Genomic DNA, 13,096 nt, shown 5'->3' on the forward strand with positions numbered 1-13,096 from the left:
AGGTTGACAAAGAACGTTAAAGAGAAGCATTAAAAAGGTATGGAGAATCCTGTGTTATACAGTAGGGAAGTCTGCATTTTCCTATATCCAGTTTGATTTGTACAGCTTCTTAAAAGAAAAGGAGCTGACTGTGGCACTAACAGAAGATGAAAAAGCATGCTGTTCCAAGTTTTACCTGTGCAGTTACCACCACTTCTGTCCAACTCGTAGCCCACTTCACACTCGCATCGGAAGAGTCCAGGGAGGTTATGACAAGTACCATAGACACAGATGTTAGGAAGTGAGCACTCATCAATATCTGATTAAGGAACAGGAGGGGAAAAATATGAGGTTTCCTGATCTTCTTTACACATAGACAGAGAATTGCAAAAATTTTCAGCAGCATGGATCTGGAAGACAACAGCTGCTGCACACCGTGTAAGACAAGAAAAAGTAACATGGAAGATTTATGTTGGAGCTTAAGGAACCTAATCCATAATGATTCTTTGGGAAAAAGGCTCCTTCTAATATCTCTGGAAGCTATGCCAGAAACCATCCTACCTTATTAGTGGGCCAATCTGACAATTAGCAATATTAAACGTAGCAGAAGACATGCCTTAATAAAATGAAGTTTATTACAAATCAGCAGCCATCTGCAGAAAGCTGGACACCAGCAAGGGAAAAGCCTGTGCCTAAAGGTGAACTTCAGGTTTCTCCATTTGACAGATCTAAAGTTTGGCAAGCAGGCACTTTTGTGCCTTTCCTCCAAATCACTGAGTCTGATTCAGTGTTTACTGAATGCCACATGCACTGCAGCAAGAACAGCTGATCTGATACAGTAAAAAAGTGTGTGTTTACAAAGGACCTTAAAATACTGCACTTAGTGTACACATCTGAGACACGAAGGCAAGTCTGTTTTAGCAACAGGAGCTAGCCTCTCTAAAAGCTATTTAAACTGAGCTAAAAGGTTTGAAAGTAAATTGTTTCATGAAACGTTACAAAACCTAATATTGGTTCAGTTGAAAGAAAAATTCACTCTCAAATTATTTCATTTGCTAGGTTACTAAAAAATACGCAGAACATGTTTCAAGGGGAAAAATCTTACTTATAGTGATGCACTTATGAACTCCATCAAACACCAGCTGGTATGGGTTATTATGTCAGATGATAAGGCTGCATCTTCTTGACTGACTTAACTGATCAGTAGTGTACCAAATAAGGATTTCAAATGTTCAAATCAAATCTATGACCTTAATCATGTTGGTAATGTTTATTATTTGATTGTTTTGAATCTTTGCAGATGCAAAGCTCTTATGAACGAGCTGTAAACTGTTAACTGACAGCTCACTTTCGAAACTGAACAAATATTCATACAGGATTTTTTTTTGTGGTCATACAAACTTCCTGCAAGGCTTCACACTCTGATTCTGCACCTCACAGAAGCCCTCAAAGCATGTTCATTGTATCGGCTACCAAATCACTGTTTTTAAGCTTCATACACACCAGTGCAAAGTAACAACCTCTTCTGTTTAATTGTTTTGAATAAAATGAAGAACTGGACATAAATGATCAAGAAGAAATGGCAGCTATCAGTGCCATTTGGATCACTAATCAGACCCCAAAATAATGTATCGTAAGATAGGCTTTGAAAAGCTGTTCTCTCTATATACAGCAGGTAGATGAACATCTAGAGGTCCATAACAAATAAACTGCAGAAAAGCAACTGCTATTGAAAATTTTCATGCAGTTCTCAATACAACCACAACAGCAAACAATTGTAAAAAATTGGAACATAAAACACTATTAAGGCAGAATTTGTTGAAAGTTGTTTAAAGCTTACAGAGAATTACCTTCACATGCTTTCCCATCTACACTTGGCAAAAATCCCATATCGCATTCACAGCGATACCCTCCAGGGGCGTTGAGGCACTGCCCATTTTCACAGAGGTTCAAGTTTTCTGAGCATTCATCAAGGTCTGTAAAAGGAAGGGATATTGCAAATTAGCAATGAAGATGGTTTTTTCACCAACATTTGAGCTGAAGCACGCAGTGTTCTGAGCATTTTAATTATTCTATTATATCTGAACACGTGCAGAAGAAACTGCAATCTAGTTATGTGCAGAGGTAACTACAGGTAACAGCTCTGTATATTCCTGATGTTGAAAATACAGTTTCTAATCAAAAGGAAAATCAGAGAGGCACAGACTCCTAGAATAGCTACAGTTAACAACAATTGGAGGCAGTACACAGGGTCAAATTTAGACTCAGAATGAGCACGTGAAATTTATTACAGTTATTGTTTCTATTACAGCAAAGCCTAGAGGCAGTAATTGAGAAAAAAAAAATAGGTTTACTATGCAGTGAGGAAACATATGGTAATAGGCAGTTCTCCATGCCAAACATCAAAACACTGACAAAAAGTGGCATGAAAAGAACTTCACCAGAACTAAACTGCAGGTTAACAGCTGATGAGAAAAACAGCCTTGCTACTGGACTCCACTCACCTTCAGCTAGATCATGGCCCTGACTCTCTAGCTGAAATGTTACACATCACACAAACACCTCCTTACTGCAAGAGAGTCTGGCTGGCAGCGGGAGTTTTGAAGTCCATGGCTGGTAAATCAAAAATCACCTACCAGGGGGAATGCTGCACACTGCACACTTTGGCAGAGGGCTTACAGAACGTTTGAGTGCTCTAGTTTGAGTCCCAGACACCTCTTGAATTCACAAACAATAAAGTATCCAAATTTAAAAAAAAAGTTATACTGAATGCAGAAACTCTGTAAGCACTCCATCTGAAGGGTGCAGCTTACAGACTCCTGGAAATCATCACACAGGAAATTAACAAAGAGCACTGGGTTAGGAAGGCCACTGAGGAAGCTGAATCAGATTCAAGATGAAATTATATTGAGAGAATTAAACAGAATCCCAGGGTCTGCTTAGAATTTGGAATGATTCAAATTCAGCCTTAAGCCTGATAATCCAGATTCTCAGATGCTCTAAAAACCTGCTGTAGTTGATAGAGGGCTGCTGATTTGCACCAGCTGAAAACCTGGCCCAGCAGCTCTGTCACACAGCTCTGCTCCAAACAGAATCAGCCTCCAGCGAGCACCCCCGGGCACACTGCGGCCCTCAGTGCAAGAGCAGGGCTCCTCATGACTAAGCACCCATGAGCTAAGCTGTTCCTCAAAGCAGAAGACTGAAGTGTGGGTGGGAAGCATCTCTCTAGCAAAGTTTTATAATCTCATTTACAGTTTATAAAATGAGGTTTCAGAAGCAGCTACTTCCTTCATTCTACACGCCAGCACTGCATCCTGACACCGGCTCTCAGGATGATGGAGTAAAGAAGACAGACATCACACACTCACTTGTGGAAAGGACAAACATTTTTTGGCAATTTTATTAAGTAATTTTGATGCATATGCCCTATTATTTAAGAATTAAGGTGAGTAGCCAATGGACTAGTTTACTAACTAGTCAAATTACATGATCAAGCATTATTTTAGTAATTTTGCCACTTACTTCAACTAACAAGGAAAGCCATTTTTTTCACTTTTATCAAGTGGAAAAAAGTGATTGATTTAGACTATGTATAATATATAGTATTTCTTTTAAGCAATGGCAACCTAGGTGAAGGAGAAGACAATCAATGACGACTTATTACTGAAAATTTCAGATGTTTAAAAGCCATTTTTGTGTATTGGATCATAGACTAACTTGGGTTGCATGGTATCACTGGAGTTCATCCTTTGCTTTCCTCAGACAGCTCACCTGTACAAGTGAAACCATCCCCAGTGTAACCTTCTTTACACAGGCAGCGGTAAGAGCCCATCGTGTTCTTGCAGTCAGCATGTGGGCTGCACATGTGGGTTCCATTGGAGCACTCATCCAGATCTTTAAAACAATAAAAAAGGGAGGAAAAAAACCAAGAACCAAAAAACATTAGTTAAAAAACACACATGAATACAACTTTAAATAGTGTATGGAACACAGAAGCTCTACTTTAAATAATCTTCCATAAAATAAAACCCACACACATGTGTGGCCATCTGACTGAAAAAGTGGGAAACAGCTTATTTCCAGCCCATCAAAGAAGTTTGACAAGGTAACTGTGACTGAGGAAGCTCCAGGGCACTCAGTACTAAGACCTGTACCTTGTTTCTATGGGGAGCACCAGGAGGCCCCTCACTGCCTCCCATTAGCTGCCCTCAAGCACAAAACATCTCTCTCCATGGTCCAGTCTGTTCTCATTGTTTCATAAGGCAAATATGAGATAATGCTGATTTCACAGTTACCATGGTGGAGAATTTGTCCTCCAATAGATTGTGCCAAATCGACCTAACAAGTTCGATAACCATTTGTCTTCTCAATTTATAGGTGTGGTATTGTTTTCTTCAGAATTGCTAGAACCTTGTCTGACCTTACAAATAAATACAAATGCATAAGACCCTCACCTGTGCACTTGATGCCATTTCCAATCCAGCCAGGGCTGCAGCTACATTTGAAGCTTCCTGCTGTGTTTGTACATATGGCGTGTCTGTCGCAGTTATGGGCTCCAATTTCACACTCATTGATATCTGCAAAACCAGAGATGTTTGAGGAGCTCATGGAGCACGTGTTCTCATGTCCAGATAACTGGCACTAGAATTTCTCAAGCAAAATAATGTGAACATGAAAGAAAGCATGCATTTCTTTACAACATGACATTCAAAAAGGAAGCTGAAGAGAAACGAGAAGAGAAGAGAAAAGAAAAAGAGAAAAAAGAAAAGGATCAAAGCAAAGAAGCATGTAGCATATTTCCAACGTGCTGCCCCACTACCTCACTACCTGTTTTTCTGACAGGCATATAAAGCAGTGCTGCTGCAGTTCACCCCGAAGCCTACATTCAAGAAGGAAAACAGTACCTCAGAACACAGCTTTCCCAGTGCGCCCATCCTGCAGAAATGGGCAGAAGCTGCAGAGAGGGACCACACTGGTGGCTCCACATTGCATGGTTTGCTAAGAAGTCTCAGAGGGAACTCTGCTGCCCAGGGACTCCTGGAACGTAGCACTCCCACAGCCCCCATGTATCTGCACGGATGCTGATGAACACCAGCCAGGCACCGCCAGCCAGCTGCCCCCAGGATTATCCCCAGGCAGGGAATGAAGCAGGTTCTGCCTGGCCAGAGGCTGTGTGGAAGGTGGGGGACAGACTGTACCACTGTATTTAACATGACAGCTGAGGGGCTCATCAGAAATGCAGTTTATTAGGAACTCAGGACACCTAACACAACAGGAAAGAGTCAGCATCCCTGGAGACACCAGGCAGCAAGACATCCAGTCTTCAACATACACGTTCATCCCAGCACATTCTATTTCAGTACTTGCTATTTTCACCTTATTTTCATTTTTGGGCATTCTCTGGCAATGTCAAAATGTATAGGCTGCAAAAACCAAACTGAACTCCATTCTTCCTTCTCACAGAACATTATTAATGCCCCATATAAGTACTTGGAGAACGTATAAACTCAAAGGCAAAGTTTTCAGAAATTACTACTGGTAACTAAAACAAAACTGGTAGGAATTTTCTTGCACATCTGAGCTATGGATTTTACAGTATTTTCTGTAACTGAGCTCTCAAACTGTGCTTTACTTCCATGCAGGATGTGATTTATCTAGAGTTCACATCAAACCACGTAAAACTGAAACCCATTTTTTTAGCCCTCCCAGGTGACTTTGATGTTGCTGTAAGCCAGATCATCCCACTCTGTAAAGCAGCTGATGGAAAGGGGAAACAAGCTCACAAACTCTACATGATTCCACGGACAAAAACCCAGCTCGGACCCTTCTCAAGAAGATGATTAAGAAAAGGCATCAGCCATCAACCTTTGCAACCTTTGGGATTCTCAGCCCCAAAATCACAGACTTGAATTTCCCTATGATTTTACCTAAAAACAATTAGCTCTTTGAAGAGGGCAAGGTTGTGGAGCTACTGGGGAAAGTGTCCAGGTATCATCTTAACCACTTCCTTCACAGCACTTCCTTAGGCTTGTCTGTCCACACTTCTCTAGACAAAAGGCTGTGTCCTTTCACTATGCCTGGTACACATATTTTGCCTTTCCACAAAGGCAACACATGACTTCAAGAAGCAGACAACATCTGTCTGTTATCCTAAAATTAAATACTCAAGGCCAGAAAACCCCCAAACCCACTGGTGGGGGGGGGGGGGGGGGCAGGGGGAGGAGTGTTTGTTTGGTGAGTTTTGTGCTCTCTTGGGGTTTTCTGTTGTTGAGATTTTGGGCCTTTTTTTTTGTGTTTTGGTTTTTGGGGTTTTTGTTTTGTTTTGTTTGTGTGGGGGGGTTTGTGGTGAGTTGGCTTTTAATTTTTTGGAAATTTTTTAGTCTGTTGAAGTGGAATTTCATCCAATCTTACTTTTCTGCGTCTCTTTCTAAATGAAGCATTGCTTTGACTCAAAGCCCCAGACATGAGCATTCCCATAATCTGAATGCTGACGTGTACATATGCATCTAAATCTGGCAGCTGGAATCTACCATTAATGAATGTTGACTCCACCAACAGGCCTGAAAACATGCAAATGGACACTTACTTTTTAAAACTTAAAAAAGGGTCAGGAGCAAATGATCTCAGGGCAGTTTTGCCTTTAGCATGTGCAGAGACTCATACAAAGATAACATCACCCAAAACAGGAAACTCGCATCTGTCAAAAAATCTTAAGGGTGGCCTGAAGAAAAAGCAACTCATTTTGGCTTGGGGAAAGACTGGAAGGAATTTAGAGAGGTCAGCTACAGTATACACTGACATAAAAAAGCTGAGGCAAACACTCTATATTTTAACCTTTACATGATTTTAAACCCCAAACTGTTAAACCACTGCTCACATTAAGACTCCACTGTGTTTGATTATTTGATGCTTTAAAACATATAATCACAAGTTTCCTTATACCCTGCAGAGCACAACAAAACACCGCAAAAAACCCCCATCACCAGTAGAGAGGTTTCTGCCAAGAATTTTTTTAAACCACCAGCAAACACAAACAGAAACTTGCATGCAACAGCTACACCGCAATGAAGTCATGCTCAGGCTCAAGTTTAAGACAACCCAAGCCAAATTTTCCACTCTCCATAAAGTGACTGTGGACTCCATCCCACCACACAGCGACCCACTGACACATTGTACCTGAGAACCCCCATTAACGTCTCCCAGTGGAACAGCAGCACCACAACACTGGGGCACTTGCAGTGGACACTTGTTCCCCCATCAGCTGTTTGACACACACACTAAAAAGCTTAGAATCTTCTTTGGGACGAAAGCTGCAAGTATAAATCCATATCCAAATACGGGTATTTATAATGGGCTCAGCTTTCTCAGGCATCAGCCACTGAAATTCCATTCCACTTGCTTTGAATAAAAAAGCTTTTCAGCTTTTCTCCAGTAAAAAATTTTAATAGATTTCAATGCTTTTTTGCCTGGGCAAAGATCAAATAGGGAATGCAAAATGTATTCTCTAATACATCTACCTTTAAAGGGACATTGCAGGGCTTACTTCCATGATGCATGGAAAGGTTTTCAGATACTTAAAGCTGATTGAAGCATATAAAACATCATCATTGGCTTCATCCCAGATTTTACTTCTTTTCACCTGCATTTCACTCAGATGTTGTTTTGCTATAATCCCTATTCTTTCCTTTCACTGCACAGCTGAGTTATAAGCCTACATTTATTGCACAGCAATTATTTCCAAGGCAAAAGAGATCTTAGACCAAACATGGTCCTGTGTAAACTGAAATCAATGGAATTTATGCCTGCTTATACTGGAGCTTAATATGGATTTATGTTGCCATAAGAATTGAATTATGGCTTGACAGAATGAAACAGAAAGGAGAAGTTGAGCTCTGTAGGGGAAAAATTAACTCAATATCTTTAATAAAAGCACAAGTCCAGCCTGTTCTGTCTGCATGGCAGTACAAACAGTACTACACTCTTCAAATACTCCAGCTATTTTCGTTTAATTGTCTGAAGACAAAGGCATTACTCGGTCTGAGTAAAGGCATCATGACCCAGAGAGCACCCACGAGGACACTACTCCAGGCAGGGTTTCACACAATGATGGCCTATTCCCACTGACTTCATGGGGATTTTCACTGAAGAGTAAAGGAGCGAGTCACTGATTTATATCAACCTTCTCCTTCTGCCTCCAGTATGAGTCCGTGACAAGCCAAGGAAAATAAAGACATTCCAGCCAGAGACTGACACTGCATCCTCAGCTGGTCCCACTGTGCCCCAGTGCTGCTGCACACATGTTCTCAGCTTTGCAATTGCACAACTCCCATCAATACTAAGGGAGTTGTCTGCCTACAACAGATGAGAATACGCATGATAAATAATATGCAGGTCTGACATCATAATAATCCCAAGCACTCTGGGGAAAAAAACCTGTCAGTCACCCTATTTTGTTGGCTCCTTCAGTTCTCTTCTTTGGACAAATATTTTTTTCTCTCAAGCATTTGGCAATTAATGAAGCATCTCTCCCATTAATCACAGTGGCACAAATTTTTAGGGCTCTCAGTGTGTGTGCAGTAAAAATACACATCATCTGTACCTGCCACCCTTTGCACTATGCTTGCAAAATGTGGCCACCAAAGGAAAGAAACTGCTAGCCAATATCTGCACAACACATCCTTACCCAGTCTGGAAGTGGATCATCAAAGCTGGCTGGAGAGGAGCATGGGAGTAAATCACTGTTTCCTCACCTGTACTCTAGAAACATCCCTTTGCATTTGAACAGAACAGGAGTGCACATTAACTGAAAAAAATTCACATGTTCATCACTGGGCATGAAATCCTCTAGGTACTCTGTGAATTGTTTTCTGTTAAGTTTCACTGGGTTTCAGTGGCCTATAAGGATCCTTAGCATACTGTAAATTTAATTCAGACTCCACCTATAAATCAGTACTGTTTGTCAGGAATTATGCAAATCCCTTAAGCATTTTCTGACTTTTACATTTTTTTGGCAGTCTCTGCATATCTGTGCATTTTATCGCACTGACGTTGCACTGATATTTCAAGCCTGGGTCCAGTTCCCCAAGGGCCAGTCGTCTGGTGGAAGTCACAAGGCATTTCCTCCTCCTGGGTTGCTGCCCATGTAATCAGGTAGGAAAAACGAAGGCTTTTCAGAGGGAAAAGACTGAATTTCAACTTGGTGCTCACACAAGTAGAAAAATATATGGAAAAATTCCCCTCTTCGGATCTTCCTAGATGTAAAATTGTTTTCTCTTTTAGAATCACTCTTAGATTTTATTCAGTATAATGTACTCTTGGAGTGTCACATGGGACAGTTCAGCTCTTGCCTGCTGTCCCTCCTTACATCATAGCACACTGGGGCACAGCATGTTACTGCTGGACAGATGCCTACTGCCAGTACACTCCTCCTGTAATACGCCCCTTCGGTGGGCAGCATCTCAACATCATTATCTTCTGGTATTTGGCCTGACAAAGCCAGCTCCCAGATTCATGAGGGCAAACATCTCTTTCTCTGGTACCAGAACTCTTTTGTGTCATCAAGCCTGAAACACAATGTATTATTAATGGCCAGAAGCCATTAATAACGGCAAGGAGAGCACATTATACAAGTCACAAAATACTATGGCTCTGTTTCTGAGGGCAAAGGACAGGCTCACCTCTTCCTTTCCCTGTATCAGACGTCTGACCTCTCTAGAACCACGTTCTTGCCAGCCATGCAGGTATGCAGAGTGCACTCACTGCCCCCGTGTCCACTAACGCCGTCATCGCTGGATGATGTTCAACACCAAACTCCCCAAGCTCCCAGCCCACACCGAGGCTGCAGCTGAATACCTTCCACTAGCCTTTCTCCACATGGCAACAGCATGGCCCTTGCAGAGTCAGACCTGGTCTCAGCCTTCCAGCTCCCTCCAGCTCCCTGTGCAGAAATCCAGCTGGCTTGTAACGCATTTATTTTTGATCTGTTGGCCATGTGGGGCAATTACTGCCCAAGTTCACCTCTTTCAATGTGATTCTGTGAAGAGCACCCCAAGCTTGTGCAAGCCCCCCTCCACCAGGAACCACCACGGGGGCTGTGCACACAGCCATAATGGCAAGGATGGATGGGAGAGAGTCAGAGAAGAATTTGTTTCTCTGTGAAAATATCAGAGCAAGTTCAAGGCTCTACATCAACAGTGAAATACTGCAGATTTACAGGCAGTAATCCAGAGTGGTGATGAATCACAAAATACAAACACAAGTGCCAAACCAGGATTTCATTTCTGCACAAGTACACGTACGCTTTATTGACAGAAAAACTACAGACAAGGTGTTTGTCATAAAGCTGGGCGATGTGGAACTGGGGTAGGGGAAAACACAGCAATCTTCTCTCTACTGGCTGCGTACCATTGCCTGCCTAGGAAAGTCCAAAATGAACTGCTCTAAGCCAGTATTATCACAGTTTGCCTTGTGAATGGAAATTAAACCACTCACAGCACTTCATGTTGGAAACCTGCATCTACAGCCTGTGTTTTTGCACAGTATTGTAAAAATTGTATTTTTGTTACTGAACTCTGTCCACATTCTTACTGAGAACCAAGGAGAGGGAAGAATTAGGGGAACTAACATCTGTGTGGGATGGGAATGTAAGTCAGTGGGTGGATTCTGAATACGGTTAAATGATTGGGGGGAAAAAAACAAGTTTATTTGTTAGAATGGAAACAGTCAGTAATGACAAGGGAGCTGAAATATTTGGACAAAACTGGAATGGAACCCAAAGGACATGATTTAATTGTTCTCAAGAAAAAGAGGATCTCCCATTCAAAGTGCTGCACACGTTTTTGTAATTTTTTTTCCCACGGGAATTCCTAAAAACTGTGGATGCTTTTTGATCTGTCTCTAAGACAAGAATTGAATTCTGGGGTCAAGGTGCTGTTAGCAAGGTCCTTCCAGAAGAAGTATTGAAGGATGCTCTTCTCATGGTCTGCAGCACCTGAGCCTGGGAACTTCAACTCTGCTCGAACACCGTGCAAGCAAGAAATGGGGAATTCAGTGTTCTCTAGCAGTAAATCAGACATTTTAAAAACCAAAAGGTGAGAACCTGCACAATGTAGTCACCATGGGATCTCTATCCACACAGTTTTTTCATTATGAAACCAGCCTACAAATTTCCTGCTCTGCTTCCTCTTCTCTTATTGAAATCAAAAATTTTCATTATTTGAGTACGGTCCCATCTCAGCTGTATCAGCATAACTGATACTTCACCATTTTGTCTTAGACCACTGGGCTCTTTCAAATTACTGAAATTATTACCCTCATAATACCTGTTGTAATTAAGGTATTCTGGTGTTTTTCCTGGTGAGTGCCACCCTCTCTGAAATATTGGCATGCAAACAAAAGCAGCAGGAAAGGTAAAAATGTGTAAGGAGGTGGGAAGAGCCCTCATGACAGACAGTGTCCATCCACAGGTCAGGGCTTGGCTGGGACCAGGAGAGAGGGATTTCCTGGCCTCCCCTTTAATCAAAAAACACTGCTTGGGACATTTGCCACTACTTTGAATCACGTGATGCCAAAATGGTGGCTATTTCCAGGCACTTCTCCAGAAGCCATAGCTCAGATTCCTCCCCTGCCTCCATGACCTTTCTCTGTCTTTTGCCTTCAACTCATTGCTTCATCTTCCCTGCCTACTCCTCAGGCTGGGACTGATAGCTGCACCATGTGTAACTGATCAGCGTGAGGGTTTTCAGGTCTAGAGTGCTGAAGATCTTCACATAATTTAGCACAGAAACAAAGAACACTGAAATGTTGGTCTACAGGGTACAATTGGGGATTTCTTGGATTTAGATCAGTTCATATGTAAGTCAAAGGCAGCTGTTACTAATGCACAATTATTCATCCATAGTCCAATATGCAAAATACAACTCCAGCTCTCAGATTTTTCTGTAAGAGCTCTAAAAAACCAGCTTCATATATTTGGGGCACTTAAAAAAATACATTATTAAATCTCTATAATAAAAGCAGACTAAGAATAAAAGTGTGTCTCAAAGACATTGCCAGAAATGTGTTTACCCTAAGTCTACATTAAAAATTATATTAAACATATGTTTGCATTCATATTTGGGCAAAGCCTAAGACTCTCAACACCTTGGCTTGAGACATGAGCACTTGGATTATTAATATCATGCCCTCAGAGCCTGTATATTTGAATCTCATTTCTGTTTGCTGGCAATACACGAAATAAAGCAAATTCTGACTTTGCTGATAGAATGTAGTTGTGTAACTGTATTGTTGACACTTGAAAATATATTTTAGCACACATTTCAAGCCATCTGTGTCTGCCAAATAACACTTTGAAGAGATACCTGTTACGTGCTTGCATAGTATACAATTAACTAATCCAAATGCACTCAGATCCTCAGGAGGTTGTCAAGTTATGGATAATGGCATTTGGTGTTCTCTTAGATGAACAACTGTGCAGTAATACACCCAGTTTTGATCCCAATCTTTGCTCCACTCATTTCAGCAGAAGCAGCATCAGGCTGAATGCTATAGCACTGAAATTCAGCAGAACACGAGCTCAACAACTTTGGATAAGAGGTAGAATAAGAGCAGAATAAGTGAAAAATAGCACAGTGAGAGGAGGTTCTAAACACCAGAAAAGCAGACTCATGAGTTTAACTAAAAATTAGTAATTACACTTTAAAACTTACCTGTGCAACCAGTTGTGCCTTTCTTGCCTGAATATCCCATATCACAGTGACAGATAAAGGAGCCTTTTGTATTCTCACAGGTTCCACTCAGACAGATGTTTGGATGCAGATCACACTCATTAACATCTAAAAAACCCCATGAATTAAGATTTATTAAATACAATTCTTAGAAAGTAACTAGAAAAATCTCTTTAGATATGAATTTTGATACAAAAAAAGTCTACATATGTGAAGAAAAAACTGCTCATGGTAGTTATTCCTTACCTAGCATACATTTTGAGATCTGGGGTAACAGTGCTATATTACTATATCTGCATTAACATACCTTTAATGCCAGCTTTTCTTAAAAAATAGACACTAAGGTGCAGTTCATTACCCAAAGAATGACTATGATTATTGATAATTTCTAC

General features: G+C 41.2%; 1 protein-coding gene across 2 annotated transcripts in view; it reads right to left on the minus strand.

Moving 5' to 3' along the window:
* Window positions 1-13,096, minus strand: part of FBN1 (fibrillin 1) — a 145,040-nt gene that overhangs the window by 32,130 nt on the left and 99,814 nt on the right. For both annotated transcript variants that reach the window (XR_005602806.1, XM_039557878.1), the window contains exons 32-36: window positions 12,687-12,812; window positions 4,434-4,556; window positions 3,751-3,873; window positions 1,830-1,955; window positions 176-298 (exon numbers count right to left, since the gene is read on the minus strand). Coding sequence is in view for 1 of the 2 variants with exons in the window: in XM_039557878.1 (XP_039413812.1) it covers window positions 176-298; window positions 1,830-1,955; window positions 3,751-3,873; window positions 4,434-4,556; window positions 12,687-12,812 (621 nt within the window). In the remaining variant the exon portion in view is untranslated. The remainder of the gene's footprint in view (window positions 1-175; window positions 299-1,829; window positions 1,956-3,750; window positions 3,874-4,433; window positions 4,557-12,686; window positions 12,813-13,096) is intronic.

This window comes from Corvus cornix, chromosome 10, assembly GCF_000738735.6.
Source record: "Corvus cornix cornix isolate S_Up_H32 chromosome 10, ASM73873v5, whole genome shotgun sequence".
In the NCBI taxonomy this organism is placed as follows: domain Eukaryota; kingdom Metazoa; phylum Chordata; class Aves; order Passeriformes; family Corvidae; genus Corvus; species Corvus cornix.